The sequence below is a fragment of the Nannospalax galili genome, unplaced genomic scaffold (genome assembly GCF_000622305.1).
Source record: "Nannospalax galili isolate Female #2095 unplaced genomic scaffold, S.galili_v1.0 scaffold476, whole genome shotgun sequence".
Classification (NCBI taxonomy): Eukaryota; Metazoa; Chordata; class Mammalia; order Rodentia; family Spalacidae; genus Nannospalax; species Nannospalax galili.
Window position 1 is genome coordinate 1464717 of NW_008338274.1, and position 16585 is coordinate 1481301.

At 42.7% G+C, this 16585-nt stretch overlaps 1 protein-coding gene across 2 annotated transcripts in view; it reads right to left on the bottom strand.

The window, feature by feature from the left end:
- The window catches only part of Lyn (LYN proto-oncogene, Src family tyrosine kinase), a 128230-nt gene that overhangs the window by 57378 nt on the left and 54267 nt on the right, over positions 1-16585 (bottom strand). Inside the window, exons 2-8 of one of the 2 annotated variants that reach the window (XM_008833079.3) lie at positions 11313-11386; positions 7770-7815; positions 6693-6798; positions 3684-3782; positions 3467-3570; positions 2887-3036; positions 634-786 (exon numbers count right to left, since the gene is read on the bottom strand). In XM_008833079.3, the coding sequence (XP_008831301.1) occupies positions 634-786; positions 2887-3036; positions 3467-3570; positions 3684-3782; positions 6693-6798; positions 7770-7815; positions 11313-11386 (732 nt within the window). Of the gene's footprint in view, positions 1-633; positions 787-2886; positions 3037-3466; positions 3571-3683; positions 3783-6692; positions 6799-7769; positions 7816-11249; positions 11387-16585 lie in introns of both variants that reach the window. The other variant, XM_008833078.3, reaches the window with a different exon arrangement.

A 16585-nucleotide genomic window follows, 5' to 3' on the forward strand; every position in this document is an offset into this window, starting at 1 on the left:
CATGCTACCTGTGCCAGGAAAAAAATGCTTTTTTTCTTTTTTTAAACTAAAACCAAAAGGGAAATGTGATGATTAAAGACTTTTTAAAAACTCTTGTCACAAAAGAAAATTACATTTACTATTAAACTTTAGAAAAGTGAGGTGACCCATGAGAATGCCCAAAGGCAAGCTCTGACAGGTGTACTTCTATCCAGTCTGTGAAGATGCTACTCAGCTCTAAGGAAGGATCTGTTTAATGAAGTGACTTTGGGCACCAGTTCTTGGTGGCCCTCAAATTGCAATAAATGTGAGGTTTCCTATTAAGCTAGTGGCTCCTAAGCTTAAGTCTAGCTTTCCCTGAGATGAGACTTCAGAAGAACATGTAAGCATGAGGATGAGTAAATGACGAAAGAGAGTATCAGAGCATCAGGACACACACAGCACTCCCTGCAGAGGTTAGAGAATCACCCAGTCACAAGGAAAGGCATCATCAAAGCAAACAGATTCTGCAGGCCAGCTTCCAGCTCCAGATGGTCAGAGGAAAGTAAATGAACGATACTTCTGACACAATCCAGTGTCTGGCTCAGAGGCTGATACAGGCTTGAGCCCTACTTCACCAGCCTCTCCAGAGTGGGATACCGACCACACACTCACCCATCCAGACTTCCCCAAATTGTCCTGCGCCGAGCTTTTTCACCAACTTAATGGACTCTCGGGGGATCTCCCAGGCATCTTTATCCCATGGCTTCTGAGGTTTGGGGCTAATGCATGCCTTCTCCAATCTTCTGCATAGGCCATCAGACTGTTCTAATGTAAAAGGGAAAACAGCCATTAAAAAATGCACTCAGGGTCAGTGAGATGGCTCATGAGGTAAAGGCACTTGCTGCCAAACCTAAAGACCTGAGTTTGATCCACGGAACCCCCGTGATCAAAGGAGAGATCTGATTCCCACCATTTGTCCTCTGACTTCCACACATGTACACACTCACACCCACATGTGAGTGTACACACACATAAAATAAATTTTTAAAAAGAAAAATATGCAATACAGTATATAGCCATGACAGATGGGTTCCAGGATCCCCTTAAACACAAAATTCTAGGTATTCGAGTCCCATTTATAAGATAACGAGATACTGCATGTGCATACCTGCTTATATCCCATAAGGTGTCCTTAGATCACTTATGTTACTGAATACAATGTAAACAGTTGTTATGCAGTATTATTTAGGGGATGCTGACAAGACCTCAGTGCAGATGCATTTTAAAGTATTGCCATTGGGCGCCAGGTGTGGTGGCACAGGCTTTTAATCCCAGTATTTGGGAGGCAGAGGCAGGTGAAGCTCTGTGAGATCAAGACTAACCTCGTCTCACAGCAAATTCCAAGCCAGCTGGGGCTACAGGGAGACCCTATCTCAAAAACAACAACCCCCTCAAAAAAAATTTTGGTTTTCTGAATTGTCCAGTGTAGAATCTACAGACAGAAGGAACAGTAAATCCTTCATATTTTAGTAGTATTTATAGGGAAAAACTTGAATAAGCTATTAGTCTTATAATGTCCAACCTAACACAGTCTAAAATGCTGAATGACATTTTGCAGAATCATGACTTTCAAAATTATTAAAAGACAATGTGAAATATTGGATTTTATTCATTAGCACTGCCAGCAACAAAGTCAACAGATAAAGGCTGACAGGTTGTCACACTTAAAAGAATGCGTTCAGATTCCTGGGTCAACTTAAGCTCCACAGGGCACAAAGGTAGTGATGTAATCTTGTTACCCCCAGAGCTCCAGCCTGAGATAGGGCCAGAGCACTGCAAGCCCCCAGCACCTCAGCCATATGCAGAGATGAATGGGAATGACATGGAGGGAGGATTCCACGGGACTTGGGCCCTTGCTCGTTCCATACTGCCCTTCGCTCTCTACATTTGGGGGCCTGAGATAGCCTTCCATGTGCGTTCTCATAGAGCAGGTGGTGGAAGACAGTAGCAGCAGTCCCCACATCCGATGTCAGTCACAGTAAGTACACAAAAGGTCATGGAGCTGGCTTTATGAGGAAAGTAGCACTGGACATAAGGGACATTGATTTGCCACTGTTAAATATGTCCCCCACATCCGATGTCAGTCACAGCAAGTACACAAAAGGTCATGGAGCTGGCTTTACAAGGAAAGTAGCACTGGACATAAGGGACATTGATTTGCCACTGTTAAATATGTCCATGGCTTTATTTCTGTATACTCTTATTAGGAATGCATATGACTTTTGCATACATTTGTAAACAAAGGCACAGATCTGCACATCTGCATTCTTATTTCGAATATTTTGGCACATTATAAAAATATGCATTGTGCAAAAACAACATGTATATTCTTCTGAATGGAACACTGAATGTCAAACAGCATGCACTGGGCAGGAAGGACTGGGAAATTTACTTACAACAGCAACTCTGTCTTTAAATGTATCAACAATACCCCCCGATCGCCCCCATCCCCAGTTTACAGTTGATTTTTCTACTTGACGACAGTATGACAACACATATAATCATTGTGAGTCAATAGCACATGGAAGTTGTCAAACTGGCAGACTTTGCCCAACTGAGGGTAATTCAAGTATTCCGAGCACATTTAAGGTAGGCTACACTAAGCTGTGGTGTTTGGAAGACTAGGTGAATTATATGCATTTTCAACTTAGAATATTTTCAATTCACAATAGGTTTATTAGAACAAGCTCATCGTAAGTCAAGAGGTATCCATATATTTAGTCATAGTTTAATTTAGAATCTGTTACAGAATATAACCCATCAATATTACCTGAAAGAAAAGTTTTAATACAAAGGTTGTATCTGCCACCTTATACTAGACATAGTAAATGTGATCTGCTTCATCCAACCTCCATTTTTACTTACTCTGGTAATGCTTAATCATGTCACTGATACAGGGAAAGGTGATCCGAGGAGAGATGTAATAACCACCATTGTCCAGACTTCTAATTTTGTAGTGCTTAATAACATCGCCATGCACAGGGTCGTAATCTCTGACAGACAGAGAGAAGCTTCCTGTAAGAAAAAGTGTAAGAAAAGGGTATGTTTATGTGTTGTTAATAAGGTCTGCATTATATAACACTGTGGCACACATTTTACTGTAAAACGTATAGATATAAACTAAATATGCTTATGATGCATCATTTTAAAAGTCCTATAAAAATCTGACTTGATGCATGTGCACACACATAATAATAATAAAATTTAAAAACTAAAATAATAACTCTCACTACCAAATCCCACAACATTTTTTTGCTCTGTAAGTTCTAGAATAGTTTTTAAATGATTTCCTGGGGCTAGAGACGTAGACATAGCTCAGTGGTAAGAATGCTTGCTTAGCATGTATAAAACCCTGGTTCCATCTCCAGAACTGGATAAACCAAACAAACAAAAGATTTGCTAAGTCCCTAACTAGCCTCTGTAAGAGGTCTTAAACCACCCCTACCTTTTAATGTTTCACTTTCTCTAATAAGAAAAGCCCCTGCGCTGTTCCCAGGTGCTAGAAGCTGTCGTTCTGCGTCTTTCCTGGTTATGTCCTTGAAGAACCACCTGTGGAGACATTTAGACATTTCCCAGGTATTAGAGGAGGAACAAGGTGGTTCATACACAAGCAATCCAATGCAGTGAACAGAACCGTGAAGGAGCAATGCAACAGGACTCACTCTTCCGTTTCTAAGGTGTTGACCTTGGCCACGTAGTTACTGGGAATGAAGCCTTCTCTCTTTGTTGAAAGGGACTTAGCTTTCCACCATTCCCCATGCCTGGAATAGAAATACACATTAAAAAGTGACTCAGAACTACAATGGTGATCACCCTACAGTGTCTGTCTGGCAGAGTGTGGGCAACTGGGAATATTCCTAGAATCCCAGAATCCAGTGAGAAAATTTATTCTTCCTGATATAAAAGTCTATTTAGCAACAGAAGAAAAGAAAAGCATCCTTACAAGTTCAACATGACTCTCACTGTGTTCGGTGCTACTTGCACACAAGATGGTTACAGTGGATCACCTTAAAGGAGCAGACAGTTCTCATTTCCTCCTCAGGACAGAGAAGAAGGTTTAAGAATTCTTGTAGAAATGGAAGAATATCTTAGACTTCACGTCTTTCTTTGTAAAGAGATCTAGTTTCAGGCCACGTATAGCCTTTAATCCCAGCACTCAGGAGGCAGAGGTAGGCAAGCTCTCTGAGATTGAAGCCAGCCTGGTCTACATAGTGAGTTCTAGGCCTGATGGGACTACAGGGAGACCCTGTCTCAGAAGATCTAGCTTCTATAGAGATGGATGGTATGAGTAAAAAAAAAAAAATAGTTCCAGGTAGGTAGCTAAGCCTCATCACCGTGCTACAGGGCTAACCCAGAGGGAGGGGTGAAGGCACGTACGTAGGGCCAGGGTCAGGCCCAGAAGGAGCAGGTGAGCTGGTGAAGGAGGAATGGAATGGATTGCTGTGAGCTTCACTGTCTCTTCCCAAACACCCTATAGAGACCAGATCCTTTCCTGTGAGACATGAGGAGGGCTAACCCTAACAGCTAACGCTAAGTCGCTGCCTACTGTACTTCTGTGAACTGTTTATCCATTCAGCCAGTAGTGGGTTCATCCTCAAATCCAACCATCTGCAGACTGAAAGTAGTTTTGAAAATCTGTATCTAAGTTTTCTTCTTATTCTCTAAACGATACAACATAAGACATTTACATAGCATTCACATTGTGTTAGATATTATGTCATGTAGAGATGATTTTAAGTATGCAGATGGATGGGGGAGGAACTCGCAAGGCCCCACCCCTAACTGAAGGGCTACTGGAAGCAGAGAGCTGTGGGGAGATTAAGAGTCATTCTTCTTTGGAGGTGTGGGCACTGGAAAATCGCCCATGCCTCAGTGGATGTCCTCACACAGGTGCACACATGGGCAGCAGTAATTGGACTCGATGGGTTATTTAAAAGAAGAGGAGGACATGAAGTTGGGAGGGACGCTGGAAGGGGAGTGTGATGTGATCATATTTTATTGTATATATGTATGAAATTCTCAAAGAATACATTTTTAAAAATTAAGTATGGCATGGTGGTGGGCACCTTTAGTCCCAGGACGGGGGAGGCAGAGGCAAGAGGATCTCTGTTAGATCAAGACCAGCCTGGTCTATGTAGCATGTTCCAGGCCAGCTGGAGCGCCTGTCTCAAAAACACCAAAAAATTAATAATCAAGTATATTATATATAAGACGGGAGGGTATTGTTGCTATATTTAAATACTATGCATTTACACAAGGGACTTAAGCATCCATGGATTTTAGTATCTACCAGTGGTCCTGGAATCCATTCCCCAGCAAGACTTAAGAACTAAACTGTGTGCACACATGCATGCATGCACGCATGCACACACACACACATACACACATACACACACACACACACACACACACACTCTGTGCACACATGCATGCATGCACGCACGCACGCACACACACACACACCACACACATACACACATACACACACACACACACACACACAAACCATGCTCACAACAATCCTGTGATTTCGATGCTGTCATTCCTATTTCATAAGTAAAGATACCCAGGAACAGACTTTGAATGGTTTTTAAGGTCACACAACTATCAAGAGGAAAGGTCAACTTGTGTTCAGACACAAATTCATGCTGAAGGGCTTAAGCAGTTACTTTATCCTTAATAAGGGAGTCCCCTTCTCTGCCCCCTATGGCAGGTCAGGGTGCTACTTCATGCAAACTCAGAAGGAAAAGGAAGTTAGAATTAACTGTTTAAAGTTCCTTAATCTTCCTTCTCATGACCCTGAAATTCCTGTGGTCTGACTAAGGTCATGCGTGTGTGAGTCAGCATGCAGGGGTCAAGGAAACAAAAATGCCTGAGCAGTTTCAGGGAAGTACTGAAGTAGGGAAGTAGGACCATGGTCGTGGTACCACATCCTAGCAAACCCTTGGAGATCACACCAAGTGCTCCAGGAGCCCAGTCCTAAACTGAGCAATATAATAAGTAAGAATGGCCTTTTTCTTTTACATTTTGTTGTACTGTGTGTGTTCATGTATGTGCAGGTGTGCATTTATGTATGTACACATGTGTGTGAAGGCCAGAAAACAACCTCATCTGTCATTCCTCAGATGCCGTCTGTCTTGTTTTGATGAGACAGAGTCTCTCACTGGCCTGGAACTTGCCAAGTAGGCACACAGGCTGGCCAGCAGGCCCCAGGAATCCACCTCTTTCCACTTCCCCAGTACTGTGCCACCACACGTGAGTGCCACCGCACTTAGCTTTTTTTTCATGTGGATTCTGGGGCTCTAATTCAGGTCCTCCCATGTGAAAAGCAAGCACTTTACTGAACTTCCCAGCTCCCAAATGCCCATTCGAAATAGAGTATAGATGTCAACAAAACCCAACTTCTTAAGATAGCACACTGCTTAAGAAGAAAACCAGTATTTGTCCTTGCAGGGAAAACTTGCAGAGGATGCTCATAGCCAGACTTGATAGGGAAGTTGCCTTTTCTCTGTTCCTTCCATTGCCCAAGCCATCTGGCAGCAGAAGGCCTTGGGGGGTGGTGTGCACAAGAAGGGGCTCTGGGTGTTTCAGTCACCCTGGAAGCAAAGCAAGAGAGCAGTGTGCAAGAGCTAGGGCCTAAGCTGCTGCCACCGGTGCCTGGGCACACTTACTCCTCCAGGACTCTCATCTTTTCTCCTTTCTTGAAGGACAGATCATCTGGGTGGATGCCATCATAGGGATACAAGGCCACCACGATGTCTCCTTGCTCCTCTGGATCTAAAAAATGAAACACACGAACAAAGCCCTTTCAGATCCACCAACAGGGCACAAAGGAAGAGAGGAAGCAGTAGAGGGAAGGCCCATGCGTGAGACTGTGTGCTTCCCACCCAAACAACAAGTGTGAAATCATTTCTTGGCCTGTTGGCTAAGATTAAGTGTAGCATATGCTGTACATACTACGTACAGTACCTGCTACTGCAAACCAGGTTGCTATAGCAACCTGTTATAATTAAGTGTAATGTTTATGAAAGGGTATATGTGAGCACAGCAGCACTATCGGGCCCATAAGACAGAAGCAACACAAGTGTGCCTGGGTGGAAACTCTACCGAAATGGGGTCTATATGTGCAACAGAATAATATTGTCTTAAAAAGAATTGAAGTTTTGATACATGCTACATTATAGATAAGCCTTGGGGACATTAAATAAGCCAGGCGCAAAAGGATAAAAACTGTGTGTTTCCAGTCACATTTGGCACCTAGAATAATCAAATCCACAGGGATAGACAGAACAGTGGTGACTGCCCAAAGCAGAAGGGAGTGGAGAATGACTAATTTGTGTTTAATGAGGACAGAGCTCTGTTTGAGATAATGAAAACCTTGGATGGATGGTGTGGACCTTGCACAACAATGTGTACTTCCTACCTCTAATTCTGCACTTAAAATATGGTTGAAATTGTGATAAATTGGGCTGGAGAGATGGCTCAGCGGTTAAGAGCACTGACTGCTCTTGCAGAAGATGCGGGTTCGATTCCCAGCATCCACATGGTGGCTACGAACCATCCTTAACTCCAGTTCCAGGGGAATCCAAAGCCCTCTTCTGACCTCCACGGCATTGCATGACAGGGTGCACTCACATACATGCAGGCAATACATTCGTATACAACAATAAATAAATGCAAACATCTAGGATAACTAGTTTACAGAGACACTAACACTAAAAAAAAAAAATTTGTTTAAAAAAACATACCTTTCGTTTGAAACCTCTGTCCTGGTAAAAGTTGAGATTCTAGAACCTACAAAAGAGTATTTGTTAGAAAAAAATTCATGTTCAGTGTTTTCTACTCATATATACATTGTCTATAATTATTTTCTAGCAGCAGCAAGTGAGATCTGCAGTTATTAAGAAGGAAAGAAGTCACAAGGGGAGAAAAATCCTATTGTATGTGAGCCCACCAGGGCTCTGAGGCACAAGGCCCTGCCCTCAGTGCTGTCATCTGGAGGGTTTTCTGCCTGTCACAGTCATTTCCAGGCCTCTTCCTGTGTATGCAGTCCTTGGCCTAGGCCATCAGGAAGTGGATAGGGCTCTGTGAGATGGGCCTAGCTGCCCACCCATCATAATTCTTGCTTGTGTTTTTAACAGAACCCTAATATGTGGGGTGTCAGCTTGTGCAGCTCAATGCCTGCTTCCAGACTTCCAGCCACCTCTGTAGCAGAGGGAGGAAGCACTCCATAAGCTTGGTGGTTGTGTGGGGCCTTGGTAAGGTTTGTCTTCTTGCTTATCTCTCTCTGCCTAGAAACAACTAAAGGTTGGAGGCACAGCCACCATGGAAACCAAACAGCATGGCCAGCACAGCCAAACAGAGAAGTGACAGAGGCCTGGTGACTATAGAGTTGTCACCAGCCCATCTCTGTTTCCTGGATTTAAACATTTGGTCAGGCCTGTCACTAACAGCTAAGCACAAGTCTGAAAGATCCAGGTGGCCTTCAGTGACCTGACTCTGTCTTGGGAACAGCAGGCATCCCCGAGTCATGGCGGACCTGGTGGTGAGAAGGCCTTGTGAGGTAGCATCTAATCCAAACCTTTGCTCACAAGAGCACTGCTAAAGTAGTGTAAGGCTGAGCAGCCTCTTCTGAGGAGGCTTGCCTGGGTCTGAGTTGCAGACCATGTCACAGCTCTGTTTCTCTTTGAGTACTGATTTCATAGAATGGGGCTAAAATGGTTTGTCCTGAAACAAAAATGTATGATGAAAGGAAGCCCATAAAATCTCCAGTTCACCAAGGAAGGAAAAGATCCAAGGATCGGGAAATCCGTGGGCCCATACTAACATTCAAGATTTATTTTTGAGAAGTTTGATATTGATGTTTTAGTCATTTAGATTTGTGTAATTCAGAATTATGATCTATTTTATATGATTTGGAGGAGAAATAATTAGATGAAAAATTAAGTAAATAATTCTGAAAGCAGCAAGTTAATTTTCAAGTATCAGAGGTTAATTACAAACATGCTGTCCTGTCTAGGTTGGTCTTGAAACTTATGTGCTGAATGACTGGGCTAACAGATGCACACCAGTGCACCCTGTACATTTTAATAAAACCAAAATCTAAGCCTGTATCCCTTATACCATCACTCTAGATCTTTCCTTAAGTAGCTCTCCCTAAATGTGGTTGACACTGTATCAATTACACATTACCTCCTTGCAGACTCCCTGGCCATCAAGCCATGGCATGCATTTTGGCACACCTGGCAAGGAAGAGCACTAGTTATGGTCATGGAAGGAGGCCAAACTAACAGGCTCGTGGAGGGCATCTGTGAGCACAGAAGGCAGGAACTAATGTGCTTATGGCGAGCGTGAGGGAACTGAAAGGCTTCAGACATGGTAACTACTTCCGCTTTCCAACATGACTTTTAACCTCTTTTATACTGAGCAAGAGGAGATGGTGTTTTTTTACTAGTTTCCTTTGTTTCCCTAAATAAAGGACATCTTCATTCAGCATTATCAACAAACAACAACAACAACAAAACCCAAATAATCAGCAACAACAAAAAAATCTTGGGTTTTAAAGCATATAAAGTCATTTGATACCAGAAATAAGCAAAACCTTGTTATGAGACTCCTCTACTTTTTATTTTACTTTCTGTTAATCATATTTGAGAATACAGCCCCACATCTATACATACATATGGAATGTGTTTTGAAAATTTATATTGATCTGGGACGGGGGAGATGGCTCCATGGTTAAGAACACTGCCTGCTCTTGCAGAAGACCCAGGTTTGGTTCCCAGCACCCACATGGGGTTAACATCCACCCTTAACTCCAGTTCCAGGGGATCCAACACTCTCTTTTGGCCTCTGTGGGCATACCAGGACATGGGTCACTTACATATATACAGGCAAAATACTCATAGACATAAAGTTAAAAATAAATTATTGATATGTATTTAACATCACCAAATTTCTAAAGTTCTTAATTTGTGTAGCTACATTTTCTATAAGACAACTTAAGAGTACAATACAGTCACTATTCATCTCCACTTCTCGATAACCAACTTTACTTGCCAATCTCAATGATGACCTGTGAGTCTGGTATGTTATAGACAATAGAAAAAGGCTGGGTGAGGTCCTTAAAGAGGGCTGGACAATGAAAAAATATATTTCTAAAATGCCAAGATACTTAAAAAACCAGGTCAGACTAGAGAAAATGGGCAAATTCTTAATAAAGGCATTTGGGCTAACTTAGAACAAGCTGTTTTCAACTAAATGCTAAGAAATTCCATAAAAACAATGGGAGGACAGACAGACATACAATGAGAGACTAATGTGCAAAGTTTATCAGCTCCAAAATAAAGTGGATTTAAAGTTATTCAAGGCTCTGCGCGTTCCCTGTTCCCCTAAAATATGATGCTAGTTCTTTTCCAAATGTACCAGGTAACACATCACTCATAGAAAATTCCTAATGTGAATAGCTGTGTAAGGCTTGGAGACAGAATTAGGTGTGCCTTTTCTTAACCTTGTAATTCACTCTAATAAGACATGACAACCTAAGTATCTGTGCAGTTTTAACTCAGGTGAAGAAAAGGCAAGATAGACTGAAGTGTGATGCCCCAAAGACACATTAGCACATATTTCAGTTTCTGGCTTAAATACAGCATTTCCTTTTCACCTCTAGACCACTGGTCTGATCTCACTACCTACCCTGAGTCACACAAGTCTGGATATGTGTGTGTGTGGCGGTTGGGGTCGGGGGGTGTCTCTGCATCAGTATTATGAAAGATGTTTTCTCCATATATAAGAATGCAACTAAGCCAGGCATGGTGGCTCACACCTTTATTCCCAGCACTTGGGAGGCAGAGGGAGGTGGATCTCTGTGAGTTCAAGGCTACTTTGGTCTATATAGTGAGTTCTAGGCCAGCTGGGGCTATAGGGAGACCCTGTCTCAGAAAAAAAAAAAAAAAAAAAAAAAAAAAAAAAAAAAAAAAAAAGACCAAAGAAAAAGGACAAAGAATGAAACTAAAGGCCTATTTAGCATCCAGTAAGTGACCTGGGTTATCCTCAAAATCTCTACACATTTTTCAAAGGATTACGTTACAAAGCATATCAAAAATTATTTGAGGCCCAAGTAATCAATGTGATTGTTTTTTGCATGCACTATTACAGACTGGGGTTTAAATTGGGCAGCCATGCTTTGATCCTGCTGCGGGAATTCTCCCCTGAGACTATCTACTTACTGGCCTTTGCTGTTTATTGGACGTTGGATCTCTCACATAAATAGTTCGGTCAGTATTACGTACTGGTTGAGTCTTCAAATCTACTCCATCGTCATTCAGATTGTCTTTCCTTTTTGATTTTATACATCCCATATTTCCTGTTGGAACAGAAAAGCAATTGCATTGTTTTATCAGTCAAGAACTGGCATTAAGTCACCCAAATCTCTACATTAAAGAAGAGTAAAAAGAATACACTTATTTGTTGTCATACACTGATTAATGCACTCAAGTGTGGGCATTGTTTGCAAACAGTCTTGCTTGGTCATTCATTTGTTTCTTCCTTTATTCCTGCATTCTAGAATATGCCAGACAGACATAATTCCTACTAGAAATGTGCTTATATTTCTGTAACAAAGGTGTGTGAATTAGCATTATGGTGCAGTATGGAGAGCTGATGACACAGAACACACAAGTCGTAATAAAGGACTTCTAACTCAAGAAAGAAGAGAAGGAGCTGATCCAGGAAGCTTCCTGAAGGAAACTGAGTCTAGGCCAAAATCAGCCAAAGGATTCCAGAAAGGACCTTAGATGCAGCCATAGTGACCTCAGATAACATGGCCTCTTCAAAGAACTAGCACAGAAAGAGTAAAACATTCAGTGAATGAGCAGGGAGGAGAGGCCAGGAGCCACACTGTAGACAGAGGCACATGGTGGGAACAATGCTGACAACTTAATTTGTGTTCCCTAAAGACCAGAGTCCATCTGAAGAGTGCAAGGTGAAGATGAAGGGCTTGAAGCTTCACAGGCCGGTGTGATTAAGACCTAGGGTGCACTAGGTGGGGCTTGGGACCTATGAAGATGGTGGCCTTCCTCAAGATTGGAATGAAAGGAGACTCAGGTATGAGACAAAAGATGCTTGAAGGGTCATTCAGATGACCCGGTCCAGTAGGCTTCCTAGCAAGACAGCGGGGTCTGTAAACCAGAAGAGAGGCAGCACAGCACTGAGGGCAGTGACGTCACCAACAAGCTGTGACTGCAGACAGGGCTTCGGGGTGAGGCTGCAGGGTGAGCACCAGCACAGTAAGGAGCTGTTGTCCAGGTAGACATCACTGCTAAGCATGGAAACACAAGCCTCTTTCCTTCATTCAACTAATTCTGGGATGGGCAGTGTACTCTGGAGACTAAAAAGATTTTAACGATTTGAATCAGGTGACTGAGGTCTTACAGTACAGACTCAGGATTAAATCCAAAAAAAACAATGCCTGTTATGATCTCCCTTCAGAAGGTCCTTCAGGCTAGTTGTTCCCAGAGAGTAGATTCTGTAGACACATTTTAGGAAATTCCAGTGGTGCATGGGGCTCCCCATGTGACCTATGTAGTTCTAGTGAACTGCCACATTGGGGACCAACCTTAGAAGTGTAGAAGAAAGAAGGATGCCTGAGAGTTTGGGGAAGATACTACTGTACAGATAGGAACAGAAGGGAGGATGAGGCACTTTCGTATTCTGTATTATTGCACTTGTACTTCATATTGTAGAAGGCATTTGAATGTACATGTTATTAATAGCTTAGCATGAACACACTGTTCATATTTGTCCTGAGTTAACTGCTCCCTCTCACTAGCCCAGAAGCCCCCGAAGGGGTATAAGATTGATATCAGAAACTAACTTGACTCAGCCTTTCAAGAAGTACCTGACCCCAAATCTCCGCAGACTGAGGGATGAATACAAGGGGCGCAGACATCACAAGTCTCAGAAACTGACCACCTGGAAAAGGGGCAAGACTGAACCCCAGGTGACTGACTGCCTTTGTTTACCCCCCTTTCCCTATATAACCTGGGCAGAAGATAAATTGGAAGAGATTTTTCAGAATGTTAATTAATCCTCTATCTTCTCAGATTGCCAAGTCACTGATTAAATCACAATTTTTTGTTGTTGTTGCTATTTTGTTCTGTTTTGTTTTGTTTTTGAGGCACAATCTCCCTATAGCCCCCACTGGTCTGGAACTTACTATGAAGACCAGGCTGGTCACAGAAATCTGTCTGCCTCTGCCTCCTGAGTGCTCTCTGGCTTCTGAAGTAAAAGCAGAAATGGAGTTCTGGTTACAGTTCTTCCTAGGGGAGGAGCTGTGCTAGGAAACCCCCAGGCTGTCTGGGCTCCATCCACGGCTGCAGCAGCTGGCCCAGCTCTGCACTTGGCCCTGCCCTCCTATCAGCTTCATCAGGCTCTGAGAACTAGGACCTGTTTATCATTTCATTAGCCTGGGTATGAAGTCTCTAAAGGACAGCCACACCTTTTCTGAAACCAGCAAAGCAGCGAGCTGTAGTTCCCAGAATAAAGGGGAAGCAAGTACTTCAGTTGAAAACATCATGTTTTTTTCATAGCCAGTTTCTGAAATGGAGGTGGGTTTTAGAGTTGATCTGTAAATAAACATAAGTTCTTTTTTTTTTTCTCATCATTCTGTGGTCCCACTTATCCCCCAAATTGCTATGTCTAGCTGACTAGTCTTGATAATGAGAAAATAATAGAGTAACAGGAAAGCCCTGGAAGCCAGACCCCAGAGAAAAACAGAGCTCCTCCCCCAGACCCAGTGGGAACTGGGCTTTCCCAAGCGCTCACAGCCCCTCTCTGGTGGGTTTTCTGCACCATTTCCCACACTTAAAACAGCAGTGCTGCTCCAGACAGGAACTCAAGGTCTATTTTCCTTTCCTTTCCCTTCCCTCTTCCTCTGGTTTGTTTATTTTTGTTGTTTGGGTTTTTTGTTTGTTTGTTTGCTTTTTTCACAGGGTCTTACTCTGGAATTCAGGCTAGCCTGGAACTTACTATGTAGCCCAGGCTGGCCTCAAACTTGAAGTGATCCTACCACCTCTGCCTCATGAATGCTGGGATTACAGGTGAGCAGCCATGCCTGGCTCAAAACCTATTTGCTAAGAGGAGGAATAGATGCACAACTCTGATACTAAGCTTGGTGCTGACACCAGGCTCAGGCTCATCTCTGTCTTTCCTAACAAAAGGTACTACAGGAAAAGGGGATCCGGGGGGTGGGCAGTGAAACCCATCTCAGGGTCACAAGAGACAGCCTTCATAGCAGAAGCCTCTAGAACTGTCCTTTCAAAAATTGCAGTTTTGAGCCAGGTCTGGTGGCACACACCTATAATCTCACAGGAAGATAGAGAGTTCCAGGCTAGCCTAGGCTACATAGTGAGAATCTGTCTCACAAATTTAGTTAGTCATAATTTTGCTTTAAAGAATAAAGTCTCTAGTCCTATAAACTTACTACTTTATAGGAAATATAGCAGAGAGAGGATTAAGATCAGACACATCTAGAGTGCACCCTATTCTAAAAATGACTAGTCCAGAACTTCCACAGGGGAAAAAAAGCAGACCCACTCCACACTGAAGGGATTATGGGCTACGGTGTGGCACAGTCATGGCGCATTTACCCAGGAGGTCCAGGGTCTATCCCCAGACTGCAGAGAGAAACAGAGAAACAAAGAGAGAGAAAGACATGTTAGAAATGCAGAATGTGGGGGTATGTGAGGGTTAAAGTCTTTGCAATTTCCAACACTTCAGCCACAGTAAGAGGGACATGCAGAGGGAGGGATAATGTGTCTAAATATATGAAAATTAGTGACTCGAGGGAAAAGACATCTTTTCATCCTTTCTGTAGACTTGAAATTTTCAAAGTAAAAAGTTGGATGGGAAAAAATAAGTTATACAAAATTCAAAATATTTCAAAATGTGGCATGTTGAGTACGTGCGGGGGGCGGGGCAGGAGGTATAATTAGGAAAGATTGCTGCAGAGACTCTTCACGTAGCACGTCAAGGAGTGTGGCTTTCACCTCAGCTCAGAGCCATAGTGAATTCTCTACCTGGAATGACGCCTGGGGAAACTGAGAACTCTATTTTTGAGCGAGAACTTTATAGGCAGCTTGGAAGGCAGGCGACAGGGGTAATCTATCCCTTAGAGGAGGAGGTGATGGCAGTTGTCTGAGGGCAGTGATCCTGAGAAGAGGAAGGATGAATGCGATGAACACAGAATAGCAGGAGGATGGGGGCAGGGTGTCAACCTAGACCAGCATATCCATAGATGGCCATTCATTGCTTTGTGCTTTCCCCTTTTGCTGTCACCACAGATAACTGAGAACCAAATGTATGTTATGTATGAAAGATGAAAAGTGGAAACACCATGGGGTAGCATAGCCTCATGCTCAGAATGCTCTCAAACACAGTGCTCAATTGTGGTTTCTGCAGTTCAGCAAGAAATCTCTGCCATCGGCATCCAAACTCCAGTCAAGTCCTGTGATGCTGTGCGAAGGTACTAGAAAAGTTCCAAACGTAATCTGTTCCTGTCAAAACTGAGTAAGTGGTCCCACATTTCCAAGGGATATGAACACTACAATAATTTGCACCTTTAATAATTTTACTAAAAACTTATAATATGCTGAGCTTCTCATTTAAACTTGAAAGAAACTCATTGTCTAAGGTATTAGCATGCTCACTTTATAGGAGGCTCAGAGAGGTTAAAGACCTGAGAGCTGACCCTCTCCCCCACACCACCTTGGTCTCATGTTGAGTATAAAAGCGAACAGCACAGCCTGTGCTCTTCCCGTTCTGGCATGTGATAGCTATTGGGGAACTCATCCTTTATTAGCAATGCTAAAATAGATTATTTTCATAGGCTTCCTCTTCAAAAGGTATAAAATGTTTTGCCACAAGAGTCAATATTGAGATTAATAAAATGAAAACAGAACACCAGAGCCAATGAAAAGAGGTGAATACAATGCTTAACCATGAGTGACATGTCTAGAACCAATGAACTGTACGCTCACTCTGGGTTGGCCTCAAGAAGAGTGTATGAATCCCCAGGAGAGAGGAAAAGGTACAGCCTCCTGTGGGGACACTGTGTGTCCCCAGCAAGAATTCCAACTTTGTGTTCAGTGGACTTAATTAAGCACTGTGGATGATATTTTTGGCAATGTTTCATCTTGGCATCATCTATCTGTCTTTCCTTTCTTCTTTCTTTCTCTTTCATTTTCTTCTTCCTGGCCAGGGTCTTACTATGTAGTCCAGGCTGACCTCAAACTCAAATTCCTCCTGCCTCAGAGCTTCCCCAGTGTTTAGATTATATGCACATCCTGTGATACTGAGTTCTGTCCCCATATCATTTCTAATAGTAAATAAAGGCATATTCAATATGTAGATACTTTGCTTAAATACTATCATTATCCAAGAGGATGCAGCATGAAAAACTCTTACAGAAACTCCGTACTTTGTAAGCTAATTTAAAAATATAATAATAGAAAAAGAAGTCTGGTGAGATGGATGAGCGTGTCCTTGCTGCCAACTTAAGTTTAAT